Source organism: Triturus cristatus, chromosome 6, assembly GCF_964204655.1.
Source record: "Triturus cristatus chromosome 6, aTriCri1.1, whole genome shotgun sequence".
Lineage (NCBI taxonomy): Eukaryota > Metazoa > Chordata > Amphibia > Caudata > Salamandridae > Triturus > Triturus cristatus.
Window position 1 is genome coordinate 912,812,334 of NC_140589.1, and position 17,116 is coordinate 912,829,449.

At 46.5% G+C, this 17,116-nt stretch overlaps 1 protein-coding gene across 2 annotated transcripts in view; it reads right to left on the reverse strand.

Annotated features, from left to right (window-relative positions):
* ADGB (androglobin) overlaps positions 1-17,116 on the reverse strand; it is a 1,188,702-nt gene that overhangs the window by 370,483 nt on the left and 801,103 nt on the right. For both annotated transcript variants that reach the window (XM_085611585.1, XM_085611586.1), the window contains exons 24-26: positions 11,221-11,355; positions 9,689-9,842; positions 4,171-4,358 (exon numbers count right to left, since the gene is read on the reverse strand). In XM_085611585.1, coding sequence (XP_085467711.1) covers positions 4,171-4,358; positions 9,689-9,842; positions 11,221-11,355 — 477 coding nt within the window. The remainder of the gene's footprint in view (positions 1-4,170; positions 4,359-9,688; positions 9,843-11,220; positions 11,356-17,116) is intronic.

Consider the following 17,116-nt stretch of genomic DNA (forward strand, 5'->3'; position numbering starts at 1 on the left):
AGAGTAGCCTCAGCGTTGTCAGCCGAAAGTTGGCACAGATGATGAGGATAATGGAGAACATGGAACGTATGCATGCAGAAAGAATGGCTGCCACGGATGCACACCAGCGAAAAGTTTATGGTATCTTCCATGCCCTGCAGATCCTCATCATGGCATTGCTGCCACTAAGGCAGTCGCAGATGAATGCTGCTGGTACTTCCACACACACATCTCTGGCCCCTGATGTGTCAGCGGCACACAGTGCTGCAGAACAAACATCAGCACCCACATGTCAGACAGATGAGATAGAGGACGAAGATGCGGGTGATTCCACCTGTGTAGTAAGAATGAGACAGTAGCAATCCTCTCCGACATGTGCCCTGTTTCATCTTGGTGCTGCCCTCTGCATCATGCCCTGTAACAACACCTCCCAATGTCCCCCGAAACACTCCGCGACACTCACCTTGGACCTCGACATGGACTGCCATGTTCTGTTTGCTCTACAATGACACAGCAATCACACTGTGGCCTGTCCTCTACCTCTTCCGGTGTACTTGTCTATCCCTAAATGACTCTGGCTGGCCCTACCCTGGTCTACAATGTAAAGTTTGTGTTTGCATGGCCATGTTCTGCTCCAGCTCCGACAATCCCAACGAATGTGAATAAACATTCAAATTGACACAGATGTGTCATGTCCATAATCAATCAAGTTTGAAAGAGTGGATGAATGTAAGGACATTGATTGAACAAAAAGGTACACCCTGGGAAATGAGAGCAATGCGCATGTGTGACCGTGACACACATAGGCAGTGAGATGATTGGGAATGTGTGCACTAGCTGTAGCCTCAGACACAACACTCGCGCACTTTCACAAATTTGCCCCACGCAATGTAAGGAATAGGGCTGTGTGTGTAATGTCTAAGTCAGTGGCTTGCCTAAAGTTGTGTCCCCCATCACATTTGACAACAGAACATCTCTTCACATACCTACTCACACTCAAATGGGTGGACACATCCTGTAGAGATGGATCACATTGATTCACACGGCAAGAAGTTGGACACCATACTCACATTGCTGAAGACACGTAGGAGCACAGGTCTATCAGCAACTATACCAACCACAATGTCTGGCTCACAGAGGTGGAGCTGGCAATAGGGACTCACCCCTCAGTGAAATGCGTCAGTCAGTCCCTCACTGTGTATGGACAATGCTCACTGAGGCACACGATTTATCATTCCAATCAACACACATCACAATTGAATACTAGTGAAGTTGCGTAGACTTAATTTGCATGTGTGTGTCAGTATGTGCAAGACAAGGGCCACAACATGCAGACCAATGCTTCCGACACTAACAGGCAGCATTCGGTCACGGTACAGTTCCACGTGACAGCCGTTGGGCATGTGCCCGGGATGTTCGGACAGAGCGTTGGTGGCTCCCGTATAACCGGCACTCCTCAGGCCTGCGGCAGTTATGTGGATGATATGCCACAGCTCGGAGCAATGAGTTGTATGTGTGTGCAACGTTTGGATGTATGGGTAGTTGTGTACGTAAGGGTCAAGGGCATTTCATGCAAGAGTACCTTGAGCCAGGACTTCTGTGTGTGTGGTGTGGATACGTTGCTCTTTCATTTGCACTGTGCGTAGTGTGGGAGTCGTCATCATCTGCTATGATATCATTTCAGGGAGTGCCGGCAGCATGCAAGACCAAGGTCGGAGGTGCAGATGTCCTTCCGCATTAGGTTTTGGGACATAGATGCTTTCATCCCTGATGTTAGTTTGACAACTGCTTGCATTCTGGAAATGTGATGTGGCTTTCGCGCTGCTAATGAGGCTAGGCCTTAGCCTTATGTTGCACCAATGGCGGAACAGTTGGCATGTATGATCCAAGAGCCCGAGCGGTCTTGTGCTCCTTGTGCAATTCCTTTGTGTGTGGCTGCCCTCGGGTGCATGCAAAATTGCAACATTGTCGATTGCGACCCGTATGGCGCTGACACTGCGACAGAAACACATACATCAATTGGTTTACTATCCATTCCAGAAATGAACCACGCCCAGAGCCCAGGGATAATTATTCACACCCCTATGCTGGCCTGACGTACGCCGACACAGCCCACTCGGCTTACGTATAAAGGAAGGGGGGGGACGTCGCTACGTGTCCCAGTACTTCCCCACTGCCGGAGGTGACATGGCTGCGTCCGCCTGGCATATCACGGTACTCAATCATAAAGGGTCCATGACTTGCGTTGCAAAGAGTTGGTGGCAACCGGATACACTGCTGCAGGCACGGGCCTACCGCCACGGGACGGTGACTTTCGGTGCACTGAGGTAGGGGCACCGTAAGTGCTGAACAGGTATGCAGCCTGCGATGATGCACCGTCCTGGCGGTCTGGACTGGTAGGGATTTGTGTGAGCCCTCCTGGACCGCAGTGTAGGCCTGAGCCAGGGGGCAGCACGGGCCTACCGCCACATGGCGTTGCCTCGCGGTTCACAGAGTTAGTGGCACCTAAAGAGCTGGGCGGGTGTGCAGCCTGCGATGATGCCCTGTGCACTGATATGGTCTCTGCCATTGTGTAATCAAGACCCAGAATCAGGTGTGTGACCTTGAGGCCCGCAGTGTGGGGCTGCATGATGTGGAGGCTGCCATGGTTGCAGGACCCCGGTTGTGAGCTTGCACCGGCACGTGGTGGGCCCTCTTAGAGACACGCCGGTGGTGGAAGGTGAGCAGTGAGGCCTGGTTGTGCAGGGGCGGCCAATCACAGCTGGGCAGCGGGAGGGGCTGGTGTGCAGCAGACTTTGTGCTCAGGTGTCGGCAAGCGTAGATGGCGTGTGCAATGTTGTAGACTCTGCCATTCATGATTCCGGAATCTGTTTCAGATAAGGGACCTGGTGGACTGCAGTGTGTACCGGCACGTGGTTGGAGACACACCGGTGGCAGCAGGTGAGCAGTGAGGCCTGGGTCCGCAGTGTTGGCACACTCTTTCCCTCTTCTCCTTTCGCTGTCTCGCTCTTTCTCACTCTTTCTCTCTCTCTTTCCCTCTTTCCCGCTCTCTTTCTTGCTCTTTCTCTCTTTCTCTTTCTTGCTCTCTTTCTTGCTCTTTCTCTCTCTCTTTCTCGCTCTTTCTCTCTCTTTCTCGCCCTCTTTCTCTCTCTCTCTCTCTCTCGCTCTCTCTCTCTCGCTCTCTCTCTCTCTCTCTCCCTCTTCCTTTCTCTTTCTCTCTCTCTCTCTCCCTTTCAGGCTCTCTCTCTTTCTCTCTCTCTCTGTCCTTGGATGAGCGCATGACACACCTTCTTATCTTTAACTTTTGTCTTGCAGGCTGTGATTTACGGATTGTCCAAAGAAGACCCACCATGACTCTTCCACATAGTTGTATTTGGTTTAATTTGAATTAATTGTTTTGTTTTGAAATTCAAAGATGAATGACTGATTCGCCTTTTTCTGACCACACATGATTGTTGATTGTTGTGATTGTGCGACATCAGGCGAATTGTTTTGTTCAGGATTTCGTGCAGTTGATGGGATATCTCTTTGTCAGGGGGGGCCTGGGGGTGGTTGCGGTGGGTGTTGTGGCCCTCTTGGGGCTCCGAGCTGCATGATCAGTGGCTCCATGGCATCTGTCATTCTGCAGGTGTGGCTCTGGGCTGGGCTTCCCTTCCTGGTGCAAGTTGTCATCCGACTTAACACCAGGTAAGAGCAGGTGTTAAATCCCTGCTGCTAACGCGTCTTATCGCATGTTTTGTGGACTTATCGCTGATGTGGCTGGTCGTTAAGAATGTTGCGAAGTGGGGTTGGCGCGGCTTTTTGCATGGGAACGCCTACTGTGCATCTCATTAGCGTTAGTTGCTGGTGTCATCTGTGGCAATGTTTTTTGCGGCTGCTATCGCCAGAAAACTTGTGATATCGGCTGTTAGCACCAGCTTGTGAATAGTGCGATGAACTTATCACCACTTTGGAGGCGATACAGTGCCGCTATCTCGGCAATAGGTCCTTGAGAATATGCCCCTTAGTGTTTTACAGATTCTACACATTAATGTTAATAGTTAAACTAGTGGGAATGACAATAGTAAGAAAAATAATATTAAAGACAGATAGATTAACCAGTAATAATAATTAACATGTATATCGTAATTAATATAAAAATAATTTACAGTAAGAGAGAATGCATGAAGTATAATATCCTATTGCACTTACCTGAACAAAATATGTTCCTTGTTCGGGATAAAGTACTCTTTGAATTCCTTCACGGAAAAAGAATTGTTTAATATATCTCGAGCAGGAGATGGAAGAGGGCTGTAGGATGTAATGAGACGCAATTTCCATTTTCCAGCTGTTACTGGGAAATCACCAGTAAATGCCTCGGCAACAACAGTATACCCCTTCTGAAAAATGTATTAAAACAATAAAAGTTAGCTTTTTGTTTTAGTAGACAGCCATCATGTTTTACATCAGATAGTTACTACTAGCACTAGGTACCCCTTTTTAGTTTTGATTCATTTTTATTTTTTGTTTATCTTCAAACATAAACCCTTATTTAGACACAGACTTTTTTGTCATAAAGCAGGGCAGTTTATGAAAGTTTCTTTCTTTTTAGTAATACACACGTACTGGGCAGTTGTATCAGTTTTTTGTTCTCTTACCTCCACCAGCCAATCAGTAACTACAGAACTGCTGATTTAGCTGTAAACCATCCACCGTGGAACAACAAGTACCATTTCACGTTTCCTTCAAAGATGCTATTTGTGCCTATTATTACAGCTAAACACAACTGCTAAATTAAAAGAACGGAATGTGGGTATTAGTTATCACAGGGTGTAATATGGAGCTTGCCCAGTGTCGTGAGTGTGGAGAAGGAAATTCAATTATTGTGGGGCAACAGGTGAGGGAAAACCCAAAAGCCCTCAAATGTGGACGAAGGTCCGTCTTAATATGACAACAGGTTCTGTGCACACACAAAGGAGAAAATACAGCATCATGGTAAGCGTTATTTAGAAACGACTACGGTGTTCTTGCTTGTAGCGTCGATTCAATATTGTATCGCTTCACAGGCCAGCCTACACGTGTTTCGTCATTGGGTGTGTAACCCTTGACTTCTTCAGGGCTCGGGTGAAGTAAAACAGGTCTTCGGACCTTTCAGCTGGTGACATTTCCGACCCAGCGGGTCCTAATGATCAATCCGGAGCGTAAGTTCTCTTTTCAATTTTCAATAAGTTCTATTCAAGAAGGTAGTAATAACAAGACTTCTGTCGCTAAAACTGACGTTTGTATGCCACTCTTCTATCTTTCAATATTAGTACACCTCTTAGGCAAAGCAAAAGTAACGCCCTGGAAAAAGTTCTGACTAGATCGTCACTTCGACACCGTGTATTGCTTTGCCTAAGAGGCGTACTAATACTATTAGTACGTCTTAATTATAAACCTCCGCCTTCCTGGCCATAAATCGGTTGCGGACCCGATCTGGCAAACTCTAAAAGACCCCCTAAACATTAGAATTCCTGATATACCTGGGTCTGCCAGTTCCTTCGTGATTCCTCAAATCAGCATGGCTAGCCACACCTGAAAAGAAATAGCTTAAAACTGTCTGTCTAATTACAAATCAAGTTCCATCCTAAACCCCAACCCATACAATAGCAAAAATAATGCCATGATAACATAGATCTTCTAAAAAATAAATAACGCCTCTCGTGAAATATTTCAGTACTCTCATGGATGGCCAACTAAACCTGTCCATCACCAGACGTGCTGCAGTTCCACCGGCCCTTATTTCAAGAAAAAGGTGGCAAAATAGTCCATTTTCCAGCACAATTTCACTAAAAGTGTCTAAAAATCCAATAGTGAAACAGGTAGTTCAAAAAGGTTAATTTGCGTGGCTTATTATTTACAAGAGCAATGCAATTTCTATATTTAATGTTTCCCCTTGCGAATAGATTCCTCCATTATATGTTATAACTGTAAATCTCTTTGGAAGGGGCAAGATGGGAAAAAAATGACACAGATTGCACAGTCGAAGACAGCATTTACAGTAGCAGAGCAGTATAGATTTTACAGACTCATGCAGCATGTCTTGCAATCAGGTTAGCAGACAGTACATTTAAAGATTAGGGATTCAGAAAGAAATAATGATTCTCACTCAACCGTCTTCTTTAACTATACATTTTTGAAAAGGAATAATTTTGTCATCTAACATCAAACTTCGCTCGCGTTTTTAATCAATAAACTTGATTCCTTCAAACAAAAGCTTATCATGTTCAGTAAACACATGGGGGCAGATTTACAAGCCCATTGCGCCTCATTTACGCCGCAGTTGCGTCACTTTTGTGACACAGCGGCGGCAAAAATCCTGCGCCATGGTGCGGGGTACTTACAACGTGACACATCTGGGAGATGCGTCACGTTGTAAAGCCCTGCGCCACATGTAGGCGTTCCTGCGCGGGGGGGGGGGCGTTCCGGCGCAGGAACGCCTCCTAAAAGTGGCTGAGTGAAATCTACAAGATTTCACTCAGTCACTTTAAGGCCCATGCTGCGTCAAAACCCTGTGCCTGCCTGAAGCAGGCGTAAGGATTGACGCAGCATTAAAAAGATAGGGCCCCCAGACCATTGCTGGAGCTGCGTCGCGCTTGCGACGCAACTCCAGCAATGCGCCACTTTTATGGCACAGATGCGTCACGCATCTGTGCCGTTTTTGCCCCATGGTGTGCTGTATTGTAAATGCGGCGCATCCAAGGTGGCGGAGCTGTGGCGCACAATAACTGGCGCATCCCTGCTGATATGCAGGGATGCGCCAGTTATTGTAAATATGCCCCATGGTCGGTACTCAACTAAAAATCAACGTTTCACTACTATGGATAACCATGGCTAAGCCCTCCCTTAAATGCATAAGCACCACCATCTCATACCAATGTAACAGGAAATCTTTTACATTCTATGAGAAACTGAACTAGCGGGGCCCACTACCCACTACCCGGTCCCTGTTCCTGATTGTTTACTCCTTGTTGTTTTACTGTGTTGGCCCCAATGTACTGAGTTTATTCATGCTTTTGCCTCTGTGTACAGCGCTCTGATACCCGCGAGGGTCATGTTCGCGCTTTATAAAACTTTTCAAATAAATAAATAAATAGTGGTCCCCAATAAATCAGAAATGATCTCTGTTCCGACAGCTCCACCAGCATTTCAAGGGTTGAACCGGAAACCTTCGTTTCATGGAAAGTCTAAATATGCAAATCACAGCCACCAGTATGCCAAGGCAAGCATTCCACGCACAGTGTGCACCATATTGCCTTGAATGCTCCCAAAATGACAGAACTCACCACCAATTTGCAGTAGGTGGCCCCAAATGACTGCCAATATGTCTGAGCCCGTTTTTATTGACCAAGGGTGCCATTCTGCTATGGATGTCCTCATAATGTTAGGAATTATCACCAATATGCCATGGGTTGACCCAAAATACTAAAAATTAATGTCAATGTGTCAGGAGGCAGCCAGTGCACTCACTCTCCCATACATACACATGCATATAATTTCAACTGTATAATGCCTTATAGCCCTTGTGAGGTACTAAAGCGTACTGAAGAGGTAGCACGTTATACTGTGAGGGAATGCTTTGTTTGGAAGGATGTTGTGTTTATAGTGTGGCCTTATCAGGGGCCTTATTATATAAAGGGCCCGGGGGGCACAATGGGCGTTTGTGCCCGCTTTGCGCACCCCGGGGCAGTTTGGTATTACAGGAGGGGCCCTCTCTGTAATACTGATAGTGTTGGCACACATAGAACACCGGTGCTATCTTCAAAGGGGAATTCCCTCGTTTGCATGGGGGCGTGTTCCATGCAAATGAGGGCATCCCTTTGCCTCTGTGCCCGCGTCATATTACCGACTCAGTCGCAGAGGCAAAGAAGCCGGCAGAAGGCGCACTGACAGTGCGATATTTAAAAGCTGGCGCACTGTTAGTGCGCATCCTGACAACAGCACTCTGCAGAGTGTAAAGGGGGTCCTATAAACCCCTCAGACACCCCCTTAAAAAGAGCAGGCAAATTGCCGCCTGCACTGTGAAACATGGAGCAGTTTTAAAGCAGCCGCTCCATATTTCACATGAATACACTGTCCCCAGGGCACCACCTATTCATGGCTGCCCTGTGCAGCACGTTCATGGTAATATGGCACATTTTTATTGTTTGTGCCGGGTGCACCATTTTAAAGGTGCGGCCGGCAAAAACAATGAAAATGCGCCTACACCATCATACGGCCCCAGGTGTTTTCGTGCTGTGCGGGTGTGACCAGAGTAGTGCTTTTATCCTATCTCCGGTTGTGGCACTTGTACAGTGCAGGAACAGTCTTCATTTTACATTCCTTGTCTGCTATGAGTAATGAGTTACTCTGCAGCTTCCCTGAAATTTTTTTGTGACTGGCTAACTATCTACCTGTGTACTGAGCTGTTTTTAGCAGTTAGAGGCAGCAGTAGTCAAAAGGGAAGGAAAAGGAGCTGATACTGACAGGAATTGTGAGGCTCTGATCCTGGCATTGTGTGAAGAATTGGCAGCATTTGCCCTGTCAGGCTTAGGCAGTGATGAGCACAGTGTCACACAGGCACTGGCGGTCTCTATGAACTGATAATTCTTAGAGATGGGTGAGGCGCTGGCAGTCATGTTAAATGTGACGAGGAGGTGACGATGGGTACTGTAGGCAGACGGCATTAGTTGGCAGTGCGAGGACTGAGATGTGGGCAGCGGCAGCCCATGTCAGAAGCTTTCAGCAGTGAGCAATAAGAAGAACGGGGCAGTGGTGAACTGTGTGTGCCGCTGGAACTCGAGGGCGGCGAGGAACTGCACTGTTGCTAGTGGGTCAGTGTGAGAGGATGGCACCTCGGATATTTCAAGTAGCCGACTTGAATGGATGCTTCATGGACAGAACCAGGCACTGGAGACAATGTGAGAAACAGGCGTCAGTGGGCAGTGCGAGGCGCTACGACTGGTGGGTGGTGTGAGGAGCTGCCAATGACCAGCGGTGTGCAGAGCTGAGTGGTACGACGAGCTTCCAATGGTGGGATCTGTGAGGCGCAGTCAACTGGGAGGGTGTGGTTGATGAACAGGCAGCGGTGCTGTGTGAAGAGCTTGTACCGCGGGTCTGTGTGAGCAGCGCCATTGGGTGGTAGTGTGAAGACTTAGCCCTTACATTAAGAACAACCAATCAAGGGGGATTTTACATATTTGGACTTTGCAAGGCCATTTTATGGAAAGTATTACTAAATTATAGATTTTTGAAAGCAAATGGACTAAAGTTGTTTGAAATTGTGCTTGAAAGGTTGATGGTTTATGGGCTGCTTCTGAGAGAAGCCAGGTGGGCTTCAGAGTTCCTGGACATGGAAGCCTATGGTGCATGAGGCAGGTTTTATGTGGGCTCATGCAGGAATTCAAAGGCTATATAGGAAATCAGGCAGTGTGCCCCTAGAAATGCACCGAGTGGAGTAGACACAAAATACATTCTCTCACATGCATGCACTCTCACCACACCCACACACACAACACATGAGAGCATTGTATAATTACGTAGCCTCAGCTGCCTGTGCCAATCTCATGCATATATATTCAGCAGTGATAAAAGATGTTACGCCATGCAGACTCAAGGAATGGTCTTACCCCTGTGCGACTAATTTCAAAATCTGTATTGGCATGCAATCAGTGACAATGAATTTTTGGTAGAATCAGAGAAGAAGACTTACCAAGTTCTTAATATAAAAATAAGGTGCAACTTTGTTAAAAACTGTAGGCGTGGCCTCAAGAGTGTCATTATTGATGATATGAAGAAAACAGTTCGGAATGGTGGTGTACATCTTTGGTACTACCATCATATCTTCTGGCACATGAAATACTTCTCTAAAATAAAACAAAAAAATAACGGGCATTTAAGAAAATATTTTCACAAATCTCAAGTCACCTATGTAAGCATTCATTCTGCATTAAACAACCCTGTACCCCTTAAATACATGTGGCTAATTAATCAACGACATTAGCACAGAGTGCATTTTAATTGTACGTATCAGATACTGTTCGATTCTCATTCTTGATTAAAATTATAAAACATGTTTAATGTAAACATGTAAAAAACACTATAGAGTGTGCATATCCTACAGACTTATATACTAAATGTGCTCAAGTGCAACATATTTTCTGTTCTTCAATTAGTGAGCCAAAGAAAGGGATTTTTCCACCATGTGCAGTGTCTTACAATCCTGCTAGCTTGGGACATGATGCTTTGAGAGTAAGTGACACAGCATGGTTTCTTACTAAGCAGCAGCTCCTATGTACTTCCTATGACCTGAAAGGTGCCATTGTTCACTGAGCTGTGCAACAAAACTGGAGCTGACCAAGGGGGCTCCTCATTGGTTCACAGACCCCCATTTATTAAAAAAGGTATAAAAGATACAGGTGACATGTTGGGGAAAAGCAGATGCAACTGTTACTAAAAGGAGGCTGAACGATGGGTTTCCCACTTAAGGCTTGACGGCATATATGTAAGTAGGGTCTTTATATGGCTCAGCAAAAAATACTTCAGAGTAACCGAATTGTGAATGAGCTAATAATAAGGTTGCGGCTAATTGATTTGGGGTGTGTGATAAAATATGATTGGGGTGTAGTTAGCATTAATCAGTTTATTCATGCCATTTTCTGAGTAGCTAATAATTATTATGTTAATTCTTATTCACCTGATTTACAGAATAACAGGGCATAGCTAATAATTGTTTCGTTTAAAATGACAATACATGTATGAGGTCTAATTTCGGCTTTCAATGAGGGGCTCTGGAAAATCACCCTGGGAAGAGTGAGAGCCGAGGTCTCAGACAGATCAATCTAACTCTTAGCCCTTCCGCCCACAACGGTTGGTTAACTTAGCGGAAGCAGTAGGAAATGCATGACAGTTTCCTGTTCTCTGATAAGGTTCGCATTCCATTTTGTGGCTTAGAAGTTCCACCAGGTTTGGCCCCTAATGATTTCAGGCAACATGACACTATTGGCAGTCACACTAGATGTATTATTATAATTATTCTTGCATCTAGTATTGGTGGTCCTTCTGGAGCAAGTTAAAAGCACCTCTCTACTGCAAGTATGTGCTAGAAAAGCTTTTCCCATATCTGATCCATCTATAGATAGAGGACCGTAGTTTACAATCTTCTGAATCAGGAGCTTTTTCAAAGCATTTCGATTTAACACAGAAAAAAAATCGAAGAAAGCAATATACATGTACACAATTTACCTGAAAACCACAAACCAATTATGTGCTGGCTGATCGGAGTATGTAACGGTGTAATCAGCAAAAGTAATCTTAGTCCATTCATCGTCATAGCAGGGGTACATTTGTACAGCACTCAAAGCTATTTTAAACATATGCCTGAATAAAAAAATGAAGGCTTAATTATATTTCAAAATACTGAGCACTTTAGGAAATAAAAATGTCATACTCCTCAGGCGATACATACAATACATGAACAATAAGGTTTATTGTTCCGATGGATATTTCTATATCACATGTTATAAACATATCTATACATATCTATACATGAAACATTTCTTGTGTTGGTGTGTGTATGTTATTAAATATGGATATAAAGAATTCAATTTCGACAGCATAAATACTACACAATATTTAAACTGCCTAGACATTGATAGTTAGTATGTTCTCAACCCTCAATTATGGGCCGAGCCAAAGGCAAGGGTGCATAAGGAGAGTAATGGCAACAATTATATACCACTTGGATTCCACTGTGAACACCAGTGCTTAATGTGAGCCAGTGGTTGCCGGTGGGGAGCACCAGCACTTATTTTTGGGCACCAGCACTTGTTTCTTGCATCAAATATTTACCCAGTGCAAGAGAGAGTTTTATTTCTAGTTTCAAAGTTTATTTGCTAAGTTAATTAAACCTATTGCAATATTATTTATTCACTACTACAAAACCATTAATTCGCAATCATAAGAATTCATTTTTCTGAAACTAACTTAAAACACTAGGCAAGTTATTCATTAAAATTCGGTTCCTATAACAGGAAGGTGTCGATCTAGCCAGATACAGAAAGAAGGAGCAGAGTTGAGCCAGTCTGAGTGAAATTGATTTTATGATACAAAGAGTTTTTTCGGACTCTATCTTTGCAGGATCCCACTAAGGAAGGAAAGTTTACTAAAGTACTTTAGTGTCTCTGACCATCTTCCCAATGAGTTTCATTGGCTCCTTGCTACTCCCTTGCTTCAAAGGCCTCGACCTTTTCCTCCACACTCATATAGAATTTTACCAGTGTGCAGTTAAGTGCAAGGACCACAGGGTTTGAGCATGCAACTGCAGCCTCTCTGCAAGTTCTTATCCCTCTCTTGATGAACTCTTTGCGTAGTAGTTTACAGTGTTTGTCGAAGGTGGCATTGCAGAGACACAACACATGAATGATGTCCTCAGATGCTTCATCGCAGAGCCTACATTGATCCCCATAGTCCTTTCTGCGCCAAGACGGGTAAAGCTTTAATAGTGGCACTATCCCTAACCAATATTTTCAAGATTACTCCTTTGTATGGATGCTGTAAGGTGTTGCTGGATAGCCTTCAGGGTATAGCTTCTTATAATTGCAGAGTTAACCACCCATGACTCCGACTTGCCAAAGTCTGCTTATCCTCCAATAGGGACATTACTTTGATGTTTGTTTTAATAATTTTTCAGCTCGCTACGGCTCAGATTTTTAGCCCAGGAAGATGAAATATCCAAGGTGGGGAGTGACCTTTGTAGAAAAGTTTTCATGGTTGATCTGTCGCTCCACCGTATTTCCCGCCAAAGATGATGACCCAAGAAGCCCTCTTTCGCAAGTTTGAGGCTTTAGCAACAGCTCACAAAAGCCGCCTGTCTGCACAGGGTTTGTTTGACCAATCCAAACCCCAGCCTGATTTGCACAGGGGGCATGTAAGGCTTAGAAAGGCTCTCCAAAACAGCATAGAACTCGCCTTAAACTGGTTCAAAGCCTAAGATCTGCAGTCTCTGACAAGCACTGTGGCGGTTTCCATTTTCATAAAATCCAAAGGTACCAGCGGTGCCAATGACACATCATTCACCCTTCCTCTACTGTTTTTAACACAAAGGCCCTAATTACGATGTCAGGCGGGACAGCACATCGATCCTGAGACGAAAAGACACCAGGTAGGCTGTCCCGACGGACACATTAGGATGGGACTGAACACTGTTCTGTCGCATTCCTATATTTTACAATGGGAGCATACATTCCGGCTGTAAACCAGCCGTAATGCTTGCTCCTATTGTAAATTAGGAGGTGCGGTTAATTCCTGTACCCCGTGGCAGGCACCTCAAGGTGCCTGCTCCATGGTACTGGGATTAAAAAAGGGGAACCATAGATGTCCCCACGGCCTCCAGCCGGAGGCCGTGCACCCAATGGATCCCTGTTGGGTGTCTCCAAAGACGCTTTTCCGACATGGTTTCCATGTCGCACAGGCCGGCATGGAAACCATGTCAGAAACCGTCATCACAATCTCAAGGGTGGAAAAGCCCGCCCTTGAGATTACTTGACTCATTCCGACTGGTGGACGGGCTCTCCGACCCCGTTGGAAGCCAGCAAAATGACCGGTCCAAATCCTTTCCAACCGCCTCAATCAAAATGAAAAAAGAAGTATTGATGGACGGAATGCAGAACAAATCAAAACATTCACCCCCAGTCAAGAGATCTGGGTTAAATCCATCATTCTTTTGCTCACCATGCCACCCCAGTTTAGACCTGGCCATATGCAAATCAGTCTTGACCCTGTGCCTCATGGGAACAGTCCAGCCCGAACTGCCAAGCCAGGTCCTCCCTGTACCGCAAACAAGCATCCTAGGACCGGTTTCGGGGTTTCACCCCTCCTTAGCCAGGATAGCTTGATTCCAGTGGCATGGAGAGCACGGGACTCATGTCTGAGCATACCCGTCCCACTCGGGGTGATAAATGCAAAAAGAAGTATTGATGGACGGAATGCAGAACAAATCAAAACATTCACCCCCAGCCAAGAGATCTGGGTTAAATCCATCATTCTTTTGCTCACCATGCCACCCCAGTTTAGACCTGGCCATATGCAAATCAGTCTTGACCCTGTGCCTCATGGGGACAGTCCAGCCCGAACTGCCAAGCCAGGTCCTCCCTGGACCGGAAACAAGCATCCTAGGACCGGTTTCGGGGTTTCACCCCTCTTCAGCCAGGATAGCTTGATTCCAGTGGCATGGAGAGCACGGGACTCACGTCTGAGCATACCCGTCCCACTCGGGGTGATAAATGCAAAAATAAGAATTGATGGACGGAATGCAGAACAAATCAAAACATTCACGCCCAGTAAAGAGATCCGGGTTAAATCCATCATTCTTTTGCTCACCATGTCACCCCAGTTTAGACCTGGCCATATGCAAATCAGTCTTGACCCTATGCCTCATGGGAACAGTCCAGCCTGAACTGCCAAGCCAGGTCCTCCCTGGACCGGAAACAAGCATCCTAGGACTGGTTTTGGTGTTTCACCCCTCTTCAGCCAGGATAGCTTGATTCCAGTGGCATGGAGAGCACGGAACTCACGTCTGAGCATACCCGTCCCACTCTGGGTGAGAAATGCAAAAAGAAGTATTGATGGACGGAATGCAGGACAAATCAAAACATTCACCCCCAGTCAAGAGATCTGGGTTAAATCCATCATTCTTTTGCTCACCATGCCACCCCAGTTTAGACCTGGCCATATGCAAATCAGTATTGACCCTGTGCCTCATGGGAACAGTCCAGCCCGAACTGCCAAGCCAGGTCCTCCCTAGACCGGAAACAAGCATCCTAGGACCGGTTTCGGGGCTTCACCCCTCTTCAGCCAGGATAGCTTGATTCCAGTGGCATGGAGAGCAGGGGACTCATGTCTTAGCATACCCGTCCCACTCGGGGTTATAAATGCAAAAATAAGTATCGATGGACGGAATGCAGAACAAATCAAAACATTCACCCCCAGTCAAGAGATCTGGGTTAAATCCATCATTCCTTTGCTCACCATGCCACCCCAGTTTAGACCTGGCCATATGCAAATCAGTCTTGACCCTGTGCCTCATGGGAACAGTCCAGCCCGAACTGCCAAGCCAGGTCCTCCCTGGACCGTAAACAAGCATCCTAGGACCGGTTTTGGGGTTTCACCCCTCTTCAGCCAGGATAGCTTGATTCCAGTGGCATGGAGAGCACGGGACTCACGTCTGAGCATACCCGTCCCACTCGGGGTGATACATGCAAAAATAAGAATTGATGGACGGAATGCAGAACAAATCAAAACATTCACCCCCAGCCAAGAGATCTGGGTTAAATCCATCATTCTTTTGCTCACCATGCCACCCCAGTTTAGACCTGGCCATATGCAAATCAGTCTTGACCCTGTGTCTCATGCGAACAGCCCAGCCCGAACTGCCAAGCCAGGTCCTCCCTGGACCGGAAACACGCATCCTGGGATCGGTTTCGGGGTTTCACCCCTCTTCAGCCAGGAAAGCTTGAGTCCAGTGGCATGGAGAGCATGGGACTCACGTCGGAGCATACCCGTCCCACCAGGGTGAGAAATGCAAAAAGAAGTATTGATGGACGGAATGCAGAACAAATCAAAACATTCACGCCCAGTAAAGAGATCCGGGTTAAATCCATCATTCTTTTGCTCACCATGTCACCCCAGTTTAGACCTGGCCATATGCAAATCAGTCTTGACCCTATGCCTCATGGGAACAGTCCAGCCTGAACTGCCAAGCCAGGTCCTCCCTGGACCGGAAACAAGCATCCTAGGACTGGTTTTGGTGTTTCACCCCTCTTCAGCCAGGATAGCTTGATTCCAGTGGCATGGAGAGCACGGAACTCACGTCTGAGCATACCCGTCCCACTCTGGGTGAGAAATGCAAAAAGAAGTATTGATGGACGGAATGCAGGACAAATCAAAACATTCACCCCCAGTCAAGAGATCTGGGTTAAATCCATCATTCTTTTGCTCACCATGCCACCCCAGTTTAGACCTGGCCATATGCAAATCAGTATTGACCCTGTGCCTCATGGGAACAGTCCAGCCCGAACTGCCAAGCCAGGTCCTCCCTAGACCGGAAACAAGCATCCTAGGACCGGTTTCGGGGCTTCACCCCTCTTCAGCCAGGATAGCTTGATTCCAGTGGCATGGAGAGCAGGGGACTCATGTCTTAGCATACCCGTCCCACTCGGGGTTATAAATGCAAAAATAAGTATCGATGGACGGAATGCAGAACAAATCAAAACATTCACCCCCAGTCAAGAGATCTGGGTTAAATCCATCATTCCTTTGCTCACCATGCCACCCCAGTTTAGACCTGGCCATATGCAAATCAGTCTTGACCCTGTGCCTCATGGGAACAGTCCAGCCCGAACTGCCAAGCCAGGTCCTCCCTGGACCGTAAACAAGCATCCTAGGACCGGTTTTGGGGTTTCACCCCTCTTCAGCCAGGATAGCTTGATTCCAGTGGCATGGAGAGCACGGGACTCACGTCTGAGCATACCCGTCCCACTCGGGGTGATACATGCAAAAATAAGAATTGATGGACGGAATGCAGAACAAATCAAAACATTCACCCCCAGCCAAGAGATCTGGGTTAAATCCATCATTCTTTTGCTCACCATGCCACCCCAGTTTAGACCTGGCCATATGCAAATCAGTCTTGACCCTGTGTCTCATGCGAACAGCCCAGCCCGAACTGCCAAGCCAGGTCCTCCCTGGACCGGAAACACGCATCCTGGGATCGGTTTCGGGGTTTCACCCCTCTTCAGCCAGGAAAGCTTGAGTCCAGTGGCATGGAGAGCATGGGACTCACGTCGGAGCATACCCGTCCCACCAGGGTGAGAAATGCAAAAAGAAGTATTGATGGACGGAATGCAGAACAAATCAAAACATTCACGCCCAGTAAAGAGATCCGGGTTAAATCCATCATTCTTTTGCTCACCATGTCACCCCAGTTTAGACCTGGCCATATGCAAATCAGTCTTGACCCTATGCCTCATGGGAACAGTCCAGCCTGAACTGCCAAGCCAGGTCCTCCCTGGACCGGAAACAAGCATCCTAGGACTGGTTTTGGTGTTTCACCCCTCTTCAGCCAGGATAGCTTGATTCCAGT